We start from the raw sequence: 18,645 nt of genomic DNA, 5'->3' as shown, positions 1-18,645 counted from the left end.
GATAAATCTGTCTCCTTCGCTGACCTTCCGGAGCAGCTGCCGGCCGGCTGTGAGCCTCAGAGTGTCAGCAATTCATCGTTTACTGAGATCTTGGGAGCAAAAGGCACAAGTCTCTGTCCTCTCCCACTGTCGTGAAAATGGGAGATTCACCCACCCCTCCCAAACAGCAAATGCGGCCCTGGGAATTCAGGAAACCCACAGTCTGAGCCCAGCTCTGCGGCTAACTTGGATCTTGAGCAGCTTGGCTGCTGCTCTGGACTTTGGTTTCCTCACTTGCAAAGTGAAGAAATTGGATCAGAGTATCATTCAGGTCATCGTTCACCTCCCCGGAAAGCTAATGGTGTCACACTTTTAGGGGAAGCATTGCAGTGGAGACTACTTAGCCATAAAGGTACGGCTTTCTTCACCCCCTCACCCCCGCAGCACCTCACACCTCTTCCGGCTCATGCTGGTGGCATCTGCATTCCAGGCGGGCGAGAACGCTTCCAAGTTCCGTGGTCTTCATCTTGACTTGGGCCTAGGCCAGCTTTATAAAAGAGAGTCCCGAGGACAAGCAGGCATGCTCTGCTACTGCCCTTCCTTCCCTGAGACCTGCCCGTGATGTCACAACTGGGTAACTATGACAACCCATCATGGGGACAGCTAAGTACCTCACAGAGGAGCCTCGTTGCCTCATTTCTGAAGTGAGGCTGGGAAGAGAAGATGAACAGTTCCTTGGATTACCTAGCCTATCCTGTAATTGTCTCTAATCACAGGCAGAGCACAGCCTTCAGGAAGAAACTGGACTTTGGCAACTATATATCTCACAAGAATAGGATAGAAATAGGTACGTGGGCAGTTTGGGTTGGATGCTGCTGTTAGGGGTTCAGGTAAAGTCCCCCCTACAGGCGTTGACAGTAAAGCAGACCAGCACATAACTGTGCAATGATGTGGCCTTACCTGCTGAACTGGCTCAAGAGGGTGTTAGCATCAGTGAGAAAATTTGTCTTCCACCAGGCAGTTCATTTGATAGAAATGCTCATTTAAACTCTTCAAAGCCAAAGTAAGCTAGAAAGAGGCTAGGGCTTCAGCACATGATAGGCAAGCTAGTCCTGTTGGGAAAAAGGGGGGGGAGGCTCTTTCGCGGGCTTCAAAGAACACGTTATCTCCCCAAATTTCACTTTTTCTAACTCTTCTGTTCTTTCATTTCTGCTCAAAATCCTTCCAAGACATCATTTTGGGAAGTTAAACTAAAATGCCTGAACTGGATTAAGGTCAGAATTCAAAATCCTAATGTTTACTAGTCAGGATCCTTGTCTAGGATGCGCGGTTCTCTGAGGCTGCTAAGAGGACATCCATCATGTAAAATTGCTCTCTTCTGCCCTTCTCCAGTGAAACCTGCTGTTGATACCAAACCTCCGGTGGCGCACACACATCACATTTTAAAACTGAGCAAAATACAGGTACTTGTTCTTGCCGTCTGCAGATGTACCTTACTGATTTTTATCTGTGTCCCACAGAGGTCTCGTTTCCCGGGGCCTTCTAAATAGCAACCTACCCAAAAGATTAATTCCCCTTCTCCCCACACGCATCACCCCCAGTTTCTTAGGCTCTGCCCCCCAGTCTCCACGGTGCCCCCCCTCCGCCTGCCCTTTCCCACAGTCCCAGAAGAGAAGGGTGTTAAACCCTGTGTGTTGGAACACAGTGTAGCAATGATGTCGCCATGGAGGGGTGGGCTCTCTCACCAGGGTGAACAAAAGAGGATCGACAAAATCGAGTATGAAAACAAGCAACTGTGTCAGAAAATTGCCAACGCCCATCGCGGCCCTGCCCAGGTGGACTGCTGGAACGAATATTTTTCCAAGAGGTAGTGTTCTTTCCTCTCCATGTCATGATTTGAAAGTCAAAAATGACTCTTCCCTTGTTACGTTGTAGTGCAAGGTTCTCCTTGAGGGATAACCAAAGAGACCATGTTAAGGAGGATGGAAACCACCAAAACAAATGGGGAACTTTCCTAGCGCTGAAGATCTTTTGTATCATCTGAGAGACTGATTTCGGAGTCCTATTCAGAGTTTGTCACAGGGAAGCACTGCATGCTTTTATAACACGGTGAACATAGCTAGGACTGTAACACAGCATTCTTAAGAATCAGTTCCACAAATATTTCCTGAGCTGCTGTGTGCTCAGCGCCAGGAATACAGAGATCAAATAAGATATATATTTCCTAACCTCAAAGAACTCAGGTCTGATAGGAGAGACATTCATGTAAAAATGCGATGTGGCCAGGGCTACAGGAGTGTGCAGGGGAAGAGTCAAAATGCCTTTCCTGTGTCCGTGTGTGTCTGAAATTGACTTGCAAGGTGAGGGGAATTGAGGTGAAGCAAAACTGGCCACCAGCCGTTTGAGATTTATCCGTAGGGAAGATCTTCCCTCATCACAGAAATGAGACACTCCATTCTTGCTTCACGTAATTCCCAAAGGGTGTTTACAAAATGCTTTTTACAAGCTGCACCCCAGACTAATCAAGCAGAAGCTTCTAGTGAACAGTGGGACTGAGGACCACTGATCTAAACCTGCCGATGCTGCTCACATTTCCCAGAGAGAGCAGTCTGGTCTGGGAGGCAGGCCAGGCCTCGGCTCGGCAGCACGGCTTGCGCCCTGCACTTAGGCAGCCTGGGCTTATGGTATCACCCCCTGCCCCGCCCTGTTCCCATCTAGGAGGAGAATTTTATTTTTCATCCATCTCAGGATTTGGTTTTTGTTTTTGTTTTTTTTCCAGCTTAAACAGAGAAACAAGGAACCGGGACCTGATGAGAATCACCATGGAAAACCAGGGCATTCTGAAGAGGCTCAGCGATCGCAAACCCCACTATGACCGCAGGTCATCCGAGATGGACTGGGAGGCACGTGGGGACTCTGGGGGTCTTCCTGTGTGTGCATAGAACGTGTCTGTGTTCAGAGTAGCGTCAGTCTCAGGGGGGACCCCTAGGTGACTGAGGACGAGATCATGAGAAATACAATAATCAGTAAAAAACTGCCCAAAGCAAACCATCCAGGAGCCAAGAACGTCTCATTGGTAGCAAAGCCACTATGAATCCGGTTCAGAAAAATACCCAGGAGCATCTTCCCTCGCCCCTCAATCATTCAGAAAGGCCGAATGTCCAAGCGAAGTGGACAGTGGGTGTATGGTCCAGAACGCGGTTAATACGCTTTATTTAGGAATGACCCTTCAAGAAGGGAAAAAAAAAGCCACTTGCAGTAGTTTTTAAAACCTCCTTTCCATGGCTTTAATTGGTAAGACTTTCCGAGCCAAACTTAGAATTTAGAACTTCAACTCTCGCACCAACACACTGGCTTTGACATAAAGCTTTCTGATTTTTTTTTTTCCTTTAAGAATTCAAGACGTTACATCAGAAATACAACAAGGTATCTTCTCTCCCGAGATGAATAGGTATGTCTTACCCCAGCTGCTCTTTGCTATTGGACATGGTGACCACACTTGATCCCAAGCCCTGAGAACTGTATAGAGAGCGAAGGGCCCAGTGAGGGGAATTCGCTCTTCCATGAAATCAACTGGTCATCCATTCAGGGAGCTGAGAGATTTGCCCTTGTTCTCTCTCCATTTAAGGAGGAAATGACTGTCTTTTGTCATCGGCTTTGAGGCTTTACAGGAATCTAAGGGGAAGTGACTTGTTCCAAGAACGATATAAACAGGAGGTCTTGTGGCTTTAATGTTGTGCCAAAGTTAGATTACAGGTCTCTGTCACTATTCAAAAGTACTGTTGTGTTGGCTTTTTGTGTTATTGAACATTATTAGCAATGGTTAAGTTTGGTTTTCCCCCCTCTGGGAGAAGGATAAATGGACACTCAAGCTTTCTAAAGGATAGTTCCGTATAATTGATAGTTCTCCATTTTTCTTCCTCTCTTCTCCCTGAATACAAGGTTACTCACCATGGAAAAGATACAAGAGAAGGCCCTAGGATTTCTTAGCTGCTTAGAATCTCAAGACACTCCTAAATGGCTGAAGGCTCAATCTTAGGGATGCTTCAATAAAGCTTGGAACATGAAATGAGTAAGTTACATTTTAGGTACCCACTGACTCTAAGTCCCATCCCAAAGTGGAGACAGAATGGGGCGGGCAGAAGGAAAGAGGCAACAAGCATTTTTATTTGGGGCTATGAACTTTTAATGAGATAAAAAGAAAGCAAGATCCCTGGCTGATGTGGCTCAGTGGATTGAGTGCCGGCTTGTGAACCAAAGGGTTGCCAGTTCGATTCGCGGTCAAGGCCCATGCCTGGGTTGCGGGCCAGGTCTCCAGTTGTGGTCACGTGAGAGGCAACCACACACGGATGTTTCTCTCGCTCTCTTTCTCCCTCCCTTCCCCTCCGTCTAAAAATAAATAAATAAAATCTTTAAAAAAAAAAAAAAAGGAAAAGAAAGCAAGAGAACTTTTTAAGACATACACCACCACCACTATTCTGGGGGTAAGAAAAGGTAGGGTGAGATGATCCGGCCACAAGTCCAGCTCTGTCAGAATGGAAAACGAGAGCACCCAGTGAGATTCAGGTTCAGACAACACGGAGAACTAATGCCATCGGTCCCTCTGGGAATATGCGGAACTGGAAAAGGCAGCTTTCGTTGCATGGCTTCCGTGACTGGTTGTGCTGGTTCTGAGCCTGACTTCTTTTGAAAGACAGTAAATCTTAAATGTTCTCATCATACGTACATTTTTTATTTTAAAATACTTAGATTCACAGGAAGTTGCGGATAAATGCATGGGGCTGGGGGCGGTGCTCCTCCTGCGCCCTTCACTCAACTCCCCCCAGTGGCAGCATCTCGCGTAGCCACAGCACAGTATCAAACCAGGAAATCAGCGTGGGACAATCCATAGCACACACACACATTTCACCCATTATACATGTTCTCACTTTGTGTGTGCAGCTCTATGCAATTGTATCATGTGCAGCTGTGTGTAACTACAACCACATTCAAGACAGTTAACTGTCCCCTTATCCAAAGACTTCACTGTAGCACTTCTTAGCCACAGCCACCCTCTCCCTCCCATCCCTAACCCCTGGCAAATCACAAATCTGTTTTCCATCTCTATCATTATGTCATTCCATGAGTGTTACATCACGCAGTATGTATCCACTCTTCTGAGATTGGCTTTTTTCATTTTGTATAATTTCCTTGAGGTTCATACAGGTTGTGTGCACCAATAATTCATTCCTGTTCATTGCTGACTAGTATTCCATGCTATGGACACACTTAAGTTTATTTAACCATTCACCCATTGAAGGACGTTGGGCAGTTTTTAGTTTTTTGATTGCTATGAATAAAGCTGCTATGAACATTTGTGGATGACTTTCTGCATGAAAATAAGTTTGACTTCTCTGGGGAAAATGCCCAAGAGTGCAATTGCTGAGTTGTATAAGTTCATTTAAAAAGAGCTACAAAATTACGTGCCAGAGTAGCTATACCATGTTACAGTCCCGCCAACAATGGGTAAGTAATCCAGCATTCCCACATGCTCACCAGCGCTTGACATTATCACCGTTTCATTTTAGTCATTCTAATATACGTGTAGTGACAGCTCATGTGATTTTAAATTGCATTTCTCTAACTAATGAAGTTGAACATCTTTCATCTGCTTATTTGCCATCTATCTATCCTCTTAGGTGAAACGTCTCTGCATATCTTTTGCCTATCTTCTAACTGGATTTTTCTTTTTTGAAATACTGAATTTTGAAAGTTCTTTATACATTGTGGATACAAGCTCTTTTTTGGATAGGTGATTTGCAAAATATTTTCCTTCAGTTTGTAACTTGTCGCTCTGTCATCCTAACAGGATCTTTCACAGAGCAAAGTATTTTAATTTTGATGACATCCAACTTATCAATGATGTATTCTGTATCTTGACTGTATCAATATCAATACCCTGGTTGTGCTCGTTTTTACATGTGGGAAACTGGGGAAGGGGTACATGGGATCTCTCTGTATTAAATCTACAGTTATCTCAATATAAAAAGTTTAAAGAAAAATCAATATGTCTAAATATAAATTCATTATTGAACTGGTTCCAGTTTATCTCAGTTTGCAGAACCAACATTTTCTAGGCATCCAGGTGAGAGACTTGGTGGCCATCTTTTCCTTCACTCCCTCTGGTTTACCCCTTCCCCCTCCCTACATATTTTAAAGCTACCAGTCCTACTCCTCGGTCTCTGTGTGTGTTGCTGCCCATATTTCAGGAACCTGTGATTATCAACTGGTATTATTAATGCAAAAACATGCCTCTATCAGTTTCTAATTTAACACCTTCTGTCACTTGCCATTCCTTCCAGAATGAGCCATACTTTTAATATGGCATGAAAAGTGTGTTAACATGGCCCCCATGATCCTGCTTTTGCAGCCTCCATCAATAGAAATTCCTGGTTTCAAGCAACAGAAACTGACTTTATCTAAGTAGTGAAACAATTTATTAAAAGAATACAAAGTAACGATGCTTGCTAGAAAACTGCAGAACCAAGATTCAAGCTGCGGATCAAGGAACAACTCCCAAAATCTAGCTGTAGAACTGGTCGGTGGGTGTTGCAGCCCCATTCCGCCTCAGACTAGATCTCCCTGACCTCCACTGCTGTGTCTGAAAAGTCTCCATTGTTTCTGCCATTCTGTGTCACTAGCTCCCAATTCCAAGTCAGTAAAGGTATATCTGACTGGTGTAACTTAGATCATATGTCCACTCCGGTAGGTGCAAGGGAGGCTGGGAAAATGAGCAACTGACTTTTTTCCATGTGTAGACACAGGTTCTGCTTCTCACCAGAATTCGTAAGATAGGAAATTTCCCCAAATTAAATGAGGCTCAGGTACTAGAATTTCATGAAAATGACAAACATTGGCAACCTTATAGCTCATTAGTGGTACTCCTTGCCTTTTTCAACTAACATAAGACATGTCTTCCTCTCATCCCATTTATTTTTCTGTTGCCCCGTCCACCTAGAAAAAGTCCATAGTTCTACCTCTTCACCTGGACAACACCTATTCATTGTTTATACAAGACAGTCCATCCTCTAGGAAGTGGTTCCTTATATTAGATATACTTTCAACAGTTTGGAGATTTTTCTGATGTATTATTGATTTCTAGTTTGCTTCCATTATGGTCAGAGAGCATATTCTATCATTTCAATTATTTTAAATGTGTTAATATAGTCTGTCTAGGTGAACATTCCATGGGCATTTGAAAAGAATGTTTATAGTAATGTTGTTGGTGTGGAGAGCTGTTCTATAAATGTCAGTTAGGTCCTGTCGGCTGATGATGTTTATTTCTTCCATATTCTCATTGACTTTCTGTTCTATCAGTTGCTGATAATAGAATATTGAAATCCCCAATTTTAATTGAGGATTTATCTATTTCTCCTCTCAGCTCTATCAATTTTTGCTCAATGTATTTCAAAGTTCTCTTGTTCGGTGCATATCCGTATAGGATTGCTGTATCTTTCTGGTGGAGTGATCTTTTTACCATTATATAATGTCCCTCTTTGTTTCCACTAATTTTCTTTCTCTAAAGTCAACTTTGTCTGATAATAATGTAGCCACTAATGCTTTTTAAAAACTGTTCGCATAATATACAGGGTCCAGCACAAATAACACCTGTTTTTTATTACAAAAACCTTTTATTACAAAATCATAAGCATGTAATTCTGTAACATAACAATATCACACTCAAGCACACCATATGACATTTTAGGTGAAATGTTCAAATTAAAACTATAAATTATGACACCCATATTATTACCCTACCACCCACACTCAAGCAGACGTTACTTCTGCTGGACCCCATATATGCTGGTCTACAGTTATGAAATAAATTGACAAGTGCTGTCATTTTTTTTGGATGCATGACCCTGCATAAATGATGTAACACTGATAAGTGGGTGCAAAATTTGATGGGCCACATGTCTTAGAATGTATGTATTTGAAAATATAACGGTACAAGCACGATCGGCTACCATTTAACATAGCCGAGCACTGCCTGCGAGGGACGAATGGTTGTAACTTTCTTAAACCCACCTCCCGCGCGGAGTGGAGTGGGTGGCAGAGAAGGTCACACATTTCTGGATCAAGGATGGCAAACAGGATCGACTCACTGGCTAATTCTGCCCAACTGATACTGGATGTTGTATCCTGGAAGGTCCAAAAGCAGCGCTTAGATGCGGCAGGAGAGCGCGTGACCAATGAGGGCAGCGCTGGGCGGCTGCAGTGCGCATGCCCCACCCGGTCGACATCCGGGACCTCGAAGAGTCCTGAGCGTCCTGCAAGCCCTACGGGCAGAGGACTTACCCGAGTTTGAAAGGTCAGGGGGGAGAAAACAAGATACATCTCAAGGGTACGTAACAGGGAGCTTTCTGAGCGTGGAGGCCCAGGCTGATGGACTTTGTGGAGTTTTTGCCCAGGAGCGCAGACTGTATACATTGACAGCTGAAATGGGAGCTAGAATTGCATTTACACACATCCCCCAATCTATATTTGTAAACAGATGCATTTTTTTCAACAACACTTTTCTGCTTTTCACAAACAGCAGGAACGCTTTGCAAATGGACCCTCTGTCTCCAGGGCCCTATTCACTCTGCTCTCACACGTGGTCTCCGACACACAGCTGTAGACACAGCATGTCTTGGGGGTGGGAAAAAAGCTACTGTGACAGGAAACAAAGCAGGCATCACTTCAATGCCTTGCTTCATAATGTACACAAAGAGAATTATTACCATTTCAACGGGCAATTATGGAAAAATATTAAGCAGCAGAAAATGTCTGTTGAGTAGCATGAAATAAAAAAATAAAAAGTCACCTGGTGCTCCACCACTGTGTCCCTACGCTGGAGGGAAAACCACCCGGATGGGACTTGCTAGGAGGTGGTTAGGATCTCCAACAAGGTGCCCCCCTAGGGGATTTGTCGAGAGTACTTTTGACTTGCATGCTTTCTGCCTGAGAGCTGACTCTAGGCCGTAGCTCTCCTGTGAAATACACCCAGCTCTGCATGTGCCGTTCTCACTTCGAAGGGCGGCTGCCCGTCCGCCCCGCCCTGGTTCTATGTGAAACGACACAAGACTCATTTCACATGACAAGAATCCAGTACTCTGGGAGTACAAAGAAGTCCTCATCCTTCCGCTAGAAAGGTCTAAAACTGTGTTCTTGTTCGGTGAACCTAACAAGGCAACATGGAAATTCCTAAATGGGCAGCAAATTTTTTCCCTGGTGCTTCACCTTTCACCGGCCTCCTTTTCTCCCCATGAGGAAAAGAGCTTGAAAATGTGCACAAGTAAATTTCTAATACTTTTATACATGTGAACTTTTAATGATTTTCAGTATTAGAAGTTATAGCCACACTGCATATTACTGTAAATTCTACCCATGAATGCATTCCTCATTATAACCAACTATTTAACAGGTAGCCTCAATTATGGGACCACGAAAAGAATGAAGTAATATAGGATAGTGATTAATGACCATCTCTGGTATTAGAGAGACTTGGGCTCAAATACCACAGCTCTGCCATTTATTTAAAGCTCTGTGAGCTTGGCCATGTTATTTAAACTTCCTTTTGTTGTTGGTTTTTTTAATAATTTAAAATTTTTAAAACTTGCTAAGCCTTGTTTTTCTTATTGTATAATAGGTATGGTAAGAATCCTGTTTTTGAGTATCTGTCAAAATAATGCACCTAAAGACCTCAGCATAGCTCCCAGCACAGAATAAAGATTTACACACACTCGCTATTAATAAGAAATAAAATTCTCTGAGTGAAGATGTCTCACAAATCCTATATGACAAACAGCTTTGTTCAGAGACCACCCCGCAGGCCCACGCTCAGAGCCTATATAATTGGATTTCACAGTCAGGACTGATGTATTGTGGCTGAGACGTAGTTTCCACAAGAGGTATCACCTGGTTTCCCATGATCTAGCATGACAGAGGTCCCTATCGTCTGAAGGTAGGGACAGGCAAGGACAGGACAGCTGGCAGTAATGAGAGGAACAAGTGGTGAGACAGAACACATCGAACAAAGCCAAGACTCAATTGTAGGGGTCTGAGAGTATTTAGAAAGAGGACAAACAGCCTTACCTTCCTCAAGAGTCCCTGAAAACACCCCTGTATCACAGAACAGTGCAGAAATTCATACTGACAGTGAAGTGCGCCTCAGTCTTCCACAGAAGTTCATGTGTGCTCACTACTTAAGAAAGCAGAGAACCAGTTTTCCAGTGCCAGGCAAGTACTCGCCATCAACATTTTGGTACTTGAAGCCAGGGGAACTTCAGTTGCATGGGAAAACCCCCTTGAGCCCCAGCCGGTGTGGCTCAGTGGGTTCAGTGCCGGCCTGAGAACTGAAGGATCGCCGGTTCGATTCCCCATCAGGGCAGGTGCCTGGGATGCGGGCCAGGTCCCCAGCTGGGGGTGTGTGGGAGACAACTGATCGATGTATCTCTCACACGTTGATGTTTCTCTCCCTCTCTCCCTCCCTTCCCCTCTCTCTAAAAATAAATAAATAAAATCTTTTTAAAAAGTCTTTAAAAAGTCCTCTTGGGTAAAACAACTCAATTTCCAACAAAGCTGGATACATGAATTGTCACCCTCTCTCTAAAGCTTACATCCCTGCAAACCGGTGCTGTATAAATTCACCACCCCCACCCCAAAAAGACAGTGGCCACCTAACTTTGGTACAAACAATCCGGGTCAACTTGCCTGTGATCCTTTAATGAATGAAATGTGTTACTTTGTGTCACGCCCCCTTACAACTCAAGTTTTCTGCTCCAGAGGGTTTTAGTGGAAAATGACAAAAAAGGATGCAAGAAAACGGACTTCCCTCATGTATTCTTCTTAATGATGGAGTTAACGGAAAAGTCTGCCCCTCTGTACACGTGCGATTCCTTGAGGGCAACGTGGCTGGACGAGGTGGTCGTCCAGGTGCTCGCCAACCTGGATGTTCTGGGATGGAGTTACCTGACCCAGCTAACAGGAACCCAGTGAGTGTCCTTGCTCAGCCTCTCTAAGAGCACTCTGAGCTGGCTGTACGCGCTCTGGAGGTCCTCCTTCACCAGCACGGCGTCCACCAGGTGCCCATAATGCTGGTCTATGAAGGCGGCAGAAGCAGACATCTCCTGCTGCTCCTCATCCTGCAAGAAAGGGACACTTAGGGAGCAATAGGGTGGTTCTCCCCCCAAGTAAGAAACCTACAGCTGGTGTCTTGGGCAATGTTCCAACCTCTGCTTTTGAAGTGATGAGGCTACGGTCCATGGATAACCAACTGGGTACACAAAGAACAGAGTGGAGTAACAACATCCTATCAACTTGGCAAGAAAGTTAATGGGCAGTAGACGAAATCACAGTTCAGTTGTTCACTCACAAAATGCCTCCTCAGGACCTGTTAACTGCAAGCCATGGTAGGAAGTGCTCTCGGGGCAGGGATGCTGATTCTGTATCTGTGTCAACATCACACTTCCAGTCCCAAGGTATTTTCAAAGAAATGGTACTATTGTGTTGTGTGGCAATTTAGTTAAATAATTACAGGAAAGATCTATAAATAATAACAATATAAAAGCAAAAAAAAATTTCTGGAATCAAGTGGGGGAAAAGGAAGGCGAATAAGGAACAGCAATGCCCTCTGAAGACTCCTAACTTCATACTGTAGAACAATGTTATTCTTTCATTTCTTCATACCGGCGCCAAACAGGAGCACAGGAGACAGAGTAGAGAGGAATCCAACCCACGGCCCAGGATGGCTGTGAATGCGGCCCAACACTAAATCGTAAATTTACTTAAAACCTATTTTTTTGCTCATCACTTTTCTTTAGCGTTTGTGTATTTAATGCGGGGCCCAAGACAACTCTTCTTCTTCCACTGTGGCCCAGAGACGCCAGAAGGTGGGGCACCCACGTAGCTGGGACAACCCCAACCAAATCCCCCATTTCCTTTTTTCCTTACAGCACCTGCCTTCTTTAACCAGATTGCTTTCCTGCACTTAACACCAAGGTCTAGATAGACAATGATCCCTTCTTTACCAAACCCACACAAGGTTGGCTGCTTCGTTCAAAAAAACCCTGAAGTAGAATTTAAAGCAGACAGTTGACTAGCAATTAGTTTGATTTGGGGAAGAAAGGAAAGTGGCAGATCCACTCTAAGTAAAATTGCAAAGCAAATTTCTCACTGGCATTCACCCACCTCCTCTCTGTCTCTTCCCAGTCCCGTGTGTACTCTCCCCTGCTTCTAGGACCTCAGTGTTTTGATTCTGCCACGGAGGGTGGGGAGCTGTCCTCCCCCAGACACTCACCTTCCAAAATGGTTCCTCCTCCCCTTCACTCTGCCACCCACCACAGCCTGACTCCTAAGACAGGGAGAGCCCCTGCTGTTTCAGAAGATATGCTCGAAAGGGCTAGGGAGCAGTTTTTGTACGTGCTGCCACGAAGACCGCTGGACCTGAGAGAAGGCTTAGGTCATCCCTTCTCCTTCCTTCTTTCCCCCAGGAGAGGAAAAACCTGATGCAGTTGCGAGGAGCCTCCCAGTGCTGTACTGGATCTTGCAGGGCCCTCTGGCCCTCAAAAGCACTCGCAGTCTCCTGGTGCCACCCGTGGGCCTGCAACCCCGCCTCGCCCGGCCCTCACACACACGTCCTGCAGGCCTGCCTGCTGCTGCTGGGGCTTCCCCTCCTCCGGGACCCCTGTCGTCCATCCTGGAAGCATTTGGCTATTTGAGAAATTACACAAGGAACATTTTTGCCACTGAGCGCCTCAATCTCCCTAATAAACATCTGCATCTTGACGGAATTCAAATCGCTAAATGGAGTAAAATGTGTGACATCTGTTTCGCAGCCACAAATCCCCTGCATCCTTTCCCGGGCCTGTAAAGGTGAAATGTTCAACCGCCTGCAGCTTCCGCAAGAGACTCACAGACCTGAACAGCAAGCATATGGGAAAGGTTCCCTCGTGCTGCCTGTTGCCCCATGTTGGCTTAGTTTACTGGATCTGAACTCGGTTTCATTTAAAGTTTCAGTTAAAAACTACTTGAGTTTGGCTTCCAAGTTCAACAGATTTGTGTGGTTGGTCACACTCAGGTCCCTATAGATACAGGTCCCTGTTTTCAGGGACAGTGCTTATGTGAGGGAGTTGAGGGCGGGTGGGGAACCCAGGCAAAGCCACCTTGTCTGCATTGTAAGGCACTTCCAGCTGCCCCGCCTTGAGCCTTCTGGTCACTTGACCAAGTAAGTCTGACCCATCGGCAGCATGGAAAGATGATCATGCGCAGGAGGTAGAGCACCCTTGTGTAATGGCAACGGGCCTGTTAGGCCTTTAGAAAAGAGATCAACTGATAAACTTACAAGCGGGGCTGCTGTGTCATCACAAGCTGGGGACAAGGGTGACGTCTTCCTTTTTTCCTGAATTGCAGGCCTTACAAATATAATATAGGGTTTGAACTCCGAGGTCCTCAGCTGTCTCAATGCCTGGGGAAGAAAGTTAAAAAATATTACATCCTTTGAAAATATTTTATTGTGAAACATGCTTTTCAAATGCTCAGTCACGGTGTGCCTCGTCCCATGACCTCCATGGCCAAGTCTCTGATTACACGGTCCTAAGACGATGAACTTCAGCTGGGAAGATCAACTGCGCGTTTTCTCTCTCCACTTTGACTCTGGCCTCAGCTGGGCCCTGAGACCGCTGAGAACGGAGGTGCCGAAGGCTCAGCTCCAAGCGTTACCATCTTTCTTGGCTGTGACCCCGCAAGCTCTAATTAACCTTCTTATGCCCTTCTCTACCTGCCCAGTCCTGACGGATGCACCAGCAGGGTTCAGTGTGTAGCCTTTTAGTCAAACGTCATCGGTTGGGACCACACTAACGCAGAACATGTGCTATCGCAGAGGCCTCCTTATGCGACTCAAAGAAGAAATGGTTTGCAGAGCAAATGAAGAGACTAAGAACTTGAAACAAACTATAAAGGCTTTAGAAGGTTTTCAGCAAGCACAGCATCCTCTAATTGCATTCCTTTTAAGAGCGTCTGTTTGGAAACACTGGTATTAAACTGCTCTGTGTACAATCTGCCGCCAAAACAATAGAATCATTTTCCCAATAAAATCTTGAAATTTAGACTTTTAATTTTAACTACCAACTCCCAGGCAGTCTAAAGTAGTGAGAGTTTTCCTTCTATGTAATGTGCTTTTTGGAATCTGTTTGAAACAAACTTCTATAAAATAAAGCCTACAGCTTATATCATAAAACCAGAGCCCTATTTCTATAGAGAAATAAAAGAACACACAGGACTGAGGTCAAAGCTTAGAAGTCTTTCTCAAAGACAAGGTTAAAAAGATGGGCAAGCCCCTGTCGAGAACCCAGCAGGAAGGGTGTGCAGAGCTGAAAGTGTTTCTGAAGCACCTCACAGGATCACGTCTCCTTCCCACTTTCCTTCCACTCCGCTCTCCTGGCCGCTACCCTCACGGGTTCCCAAGCCGCCGACTTCACGTGTGCTGGTCAAGGAAGAGGTGCCCCGACGCCAAGAGCTGTGCCCCAGCCCCCACCTGGGCACGGACATCTAATTCCCTGTCACATCACAACTGGCCAATCCGTACCCCTGCCGACGGCATGACTCACTCCGTGCCCGTCGGGGGGGTCCGTGACCTCCCTCTAATTTTACGCATTTTTTCTTTTTTGTATAAAGGTGCATACTTTGGGATGCAAAGCTTTCATGCAATTCTCAAAGGGAGCCCCCAGGAAATTTTAATATCCAATGCTCTAGACTAAAACTTTCTTAGACTGAGATCAAATATTCTATAAAATGTACAATCTCCTAGTTTATACACTCCATGAAGAAAACATGCCCAACTGGCCCAGGAACTCACGTCCGGCTCCACGTCCACCAAACAAACTTTGTTTTTGGCCATCACAGCCTGAATGGCGTCCAGGCTGGTTCCATAGAGATTTTCCTTGTATTCGCCATGCTCCAGGAACCTAAACCACCGCCGGAGGAGAAAAGGCCTTTAATTCCTAAGCTCGCATAAGTTAGCACAGACACGTGAGCGGACTTCCCACTGTGAGGTCTCTCCCACCTTCTCTCCCACCTCTCCCAGAGGCCCTCGCGGGGGTTCAAGGGAAATGCCGGTCAGATGCTAAGACCGGTACACTGCACAGAGGGCCAGCTGGCCCATCAAGCAAACATACTTGTTGTGATGTATGTCGGCCTCAAATGCTTGCTTAGAGACAAAGTGATATTCCACCCCCTCCTTCTCATGGCTCCTCCGAGGCCTGGTGGTATCTTTTAAAGAAAGAAGAGGGAAAGCTGGGCAGAGGTGTCACAGTACAGAGAGTGAGAAGAGCAGCGAGCCTGTGCCCTTCTTCAGAGTTCACTGCTCATTTGCTTATGAACCGACATCTTCCACTCATCCAGGGTCCTCATGTGAATCCGTGATTGGCACAACTTTTTGATGTAGGCAAAGGAGGCCCCCCATTTTGCAGGAGAGGAAGCAGGGGTGGAGCCCCAAGCCAATGACCCAGAGCCGGCAGGTGGCAGAGTCGAAGCCTGAACCCTCTGTCTCGTGCCAGGTGCGTGCCCTCACCGCCCTGCCGAGCGGCCTTGCCGATGCCGTGGCTTTTAGAGCACCATGGAGCTCCCTCACCCTAAACTTTTATTATTCCCCAGTCCTAACTGCTTTTTCAGAGCAGAGGAGGCGCGCACACAGATGGCTGCGCTGTATGCTTTTAATTCTTTATTCAACTACTTCTCCCTTTGAGGGAGGAGGAGACTAGAAGCCAGGCAGTCCCTTCAGGGACGAGACGGGCTTCGGCAGAGCTGGCCCTCACACAGCTTTGCGCACACAGCGTTTCCGGCGGGCTTTCATAAGAGAACCGAGATCCCCACTCCCGGGGAAAAGAAGGTCCCCCACAGAACAAGAGCGCACACGAAGCAACACACAGCTTTTTCTCGAGCATTCCAAAAGGAAAGATGTGGGGTCTTGGAAGACTGTTTTCTGGCCCTAGGAAGTCACCCATCTGCATCCTGCATGTGTGTCTTCAGCTGACCTATGGCAGGGCTACTAGAGCCACTTTTTTGACCATGTCAACCCCTTGCTTTAAAACTTTTATTCACCCACTGATCACACTCTAAAGACCTGAGGTGAGTATGTGAGGCCTTCGTGACCCACCCAGCCTCCAGCTCAGCCTCATGTCTCCCGCATCGTCCACACCAGCTCCCCCAGCCCCCAACACTGCTACACCAGGCCACGCCTTCAGCCCTTCGCACACGTTGTTCCCTCTGTTAAGAGAATTCTTCCTTTCTTCTCTGCTTGGAAAACTCCTATTTACTCCTTCAAACCCAGCATAAAGGCCACTGCCTCTGGGAGGTCTCCGCCGATTCCCCCAGTTCTTAAATGCAAGGGGGAAGTCGCCTCTCTGCGTGGTACCTGGAAGCAGGCAGGCCTGACCATCCAGGTGCCCCCCAGGGACAGACCGAGGGCTTCAGAGGATCTCTGTGCGAGCAAATTCCGCATGTCCTGTTTCAGCCCATTCTCTCGGCCCCTGAGACCTTCCAGGCCCGTTACAGGTGTGTGGCCGGAATGGCCTCCCCAGCCCCACGCCCTGTCCCCATTCCTGCCACTTCCGGTCGGGCTCTGGAAGGCAATTCTGACAACCCATAGCCTGGGCTATGGGCCCTGAAGCCCAGGGGAGCGGCTTTGTAGCTGCCCTTCCTCAGAACATTCTGGAAAGGTCCCATAGCTGCCACCACAGCATCCCCTCTTGGTGGTCACCAGTTGCCCACACCGTATCCCACTGAGGCCAGAGGGACGGACAGAGGGCCCCACAGAAAGGAAAGGGACAGCCACGGGCAGGAAGGGGCGGGCTGCCATGCGGCCTGGGTAAGAATGCGACCGGGGCAGGTGCCTGCGTTTGAATCCTGACTCTACCGCTTAACAACTGCGTGACATCGGGCAAGTAACTCAACCTCTCTAAGCCTCATGTCCTCCTCTGCAGTACAGGACGACCATAATCTGTCGGGGCACCGGGAAGGCTGACCAAGTTACTCCCATGAGAGCCCTTGGCGTGGTTCCCAGCACTCTTCGTTCTCTTCTTCCTCATCCCATTCAGAACAAGGGCCTCCCGCCTGCCGGGCTTCAGCCCCCCTGGCTGCCTCTAGACTCAGGGGCCACCCTGACGGGCCAGGTCCCACGACAAGGGAGTGCCCGAGCAACACTGCTCATCGGGGTCCCTGGCTTCCCTGCCCTGCTCTCCTACTCACGCAGAGGGCAGGGGCCATCGAGCCAGCCCTGTGGAAGAGGCGGCCGGAATGGCGCCCGTTGCTGTGGGCCCCTTCGCTGTTGGGGCGAGGTTGCCACTTTGCCTGCAGTGTGCTCTAGACTCACCTCCTGTCTCAGGCAGGAACTGGGCAAGTGATCCTCCAGCTTCTGCCTCGGTGGGCCGCTGAGTGGTCCTCCTAGTGGACCGCTAGGGGCCACTTATGATAATGGCCCCCCCCCACCCCGCATCATGCCTAGGTCCCACGATCTGCCTGCAGCAGGCAGCGCTTGGCCGTCCCTCAGACCCAAAGTAAGGGTGACCATGGATACTGCGAGTCGAGCCCCCGTGAAATGATTCACGTGTAGGCACGCACCACCTCCCACACACACGGGGGCCCTCTTACGTGGAACGGCAACACCAAAGTGCTGCGGGTTCTCTGCCACCACCTTCTGCTTCAGCTCGTGCAGCCGGGCTCCCAGAGACCCTGGGAAATGAAGGGAAGGCTGACCAGGGACCCTGCTGAGTGCCCTCCCCGCTCCTCCAGGGAGGAAACCAGCCCACTCCCTGGAGACGCAGGACGTCACCTACCGATCAGAACCACCAGGCGGGGCCGCTTACTGGGTTGGTGCTGGTACCTGGTCACCTCCTCGTAGGTCAGCAGCTCCAGAGCCTCGGCTGCTGTGGACATCTTCCCTTCCTGCAGGCTTCCCAGTCTCTCCCTGCGGCCCAGCCGGAAGCTCCTCCGAAGACCAGCTTTGGGGGAAGGGCAGGGGGTACCATGACAACTGTCCACCTGGCCAGGCCTGGAGGGGGGACTGAGTCCCACTGGCCTCTCCTAACCTCCTCCTGCTACAGGAAGGGGTTGATCAAGACACACGGTAATATGATGAAAGAGTGACCTCCTGGCACCCAAAAATAGGGTTCAGGGTCACTGTTTTACTTGGCATGTGACTGGCCTTGAACAGGCCATCACCTCTCTGAGCCTCAGTTTCCTTGCCTGTGAAATGGAAATATAAATCTACAAATGCAACGTATGGATTGGATCCTGGATCAGGGGAAAATGACCTAAAGGATATTGTTGGGACAATTGGCAAAGTTTTAATATAAACCATATACTAGATACTAGAATTGTACGCATGTTAAGTTCCCAGAATTTGATCATGGCCCCTGGGTTATGTAAGAGAAAGTCCTTGTCCTTAGGGAATACATGCTGAGGCATGTAAGGGTGGAGGGACATGATGCCTACAGCGAACTCTCACATGACTCAGGAAAAAAATGTAGACACGCAGAAAAAGGAAATGATAAAGCAAACTCGGCAAATAACAGGCAGTGAGTCTGGGTGCAGGGTATATGGGGGTTCTTTGTACAAGTCTTACAGCTTTTCAGTGAGTTTGAAATGACT

At 47.4% G+C, this 18,645-nt stretch overlaps 2 protein-coding genes across 3 annotated transcripts in view; one reads left to right on the top strand and one right to left on the bottom strand.

Moving 5' to 3' along the window:
- Positions 1–666: 666 nt before the first annotated feature.
- CFAP97D1 (CFAP97 domain containing 1) lies at positions 667–4,032 on the top strand. 2 transcript variants are annotated; one of them, XM_054593226.1, is made up of 5 exons: positions 667–826; positions 1,372–1,442; positions 1,728–1,846; positions 3,374–3,430; positions 3,922–4,032. In XM_054593226.1, the coding sequence occupies exons 1-5, from the start codon at positions 703–705 to the stop codon at positions 4,016–4,018; spliced, it is 468 nt and encodes a 155-aa protein (XP_054449201.1). In that variant the 5' UTR covers positions 667–702; the 3' UTR covers positions 4,019–4,032. The 2 variants fall into 2 exon arrangements, with proteins under 2 accessions (XP_054449201.1, XP_054449200.1); XM_054593225.1 differs by lacking the exon at positions 3,922–4,032 and adding an exon at positions 2,759–2,882.
- Positions 4,033–10,840: 6,808 nt separating this feature from the next.
- Positions 10,841–18,645, bottom strand: part of MPP3 (MAGUK p55 scaffold protein 3) — a 32,045-nt gene continuing 24,240 nt past the window's right edge. The window contains 6 exon segments of the mRNA XM_054593106.1: positions 10,841–11,144; positions 13,343–13,465; positions 14,855–14,963; positions 15,174–15,267; positions 17,647–17,727; positions 17,832–17,996. Of these exon segments, the coding sequence (XP_054449081.1) occupies positions 10,968–11,144; positions 13,343–13,465; positions 14,855–14,963; positions 15,174–15,267; positions 17,647–17,727; positions 17,832–17,996 (749 nt within the window). The 3' untranslated portion in view covers positions 10,841–10,967.

This window comes from Pteronotus mesoamericanus, unplaced genomic scaffold, assembly GCF_021234165.1.
Source record: "Pteronotus mesoamericanus isolate MK-2021 breed Mesoamerican mustached bat unplaced genomic scaffold, CSHL_Meso_final scaffold_408, whole genome shotgun sequence".
In the NCBI taxonomy this organism is placed as follows: Eukaryota; Metazoa; Chordata; class Mammalia; order Chiroptera; family Mormoopidae; genus Pteronotus; species Pteronotus mesoamericanus.
The sequence above is the reverse complement of the archived record's forward strand: the minus strand, read 5'-3'. Positions and strand labels throughout refer to the sequence as shown.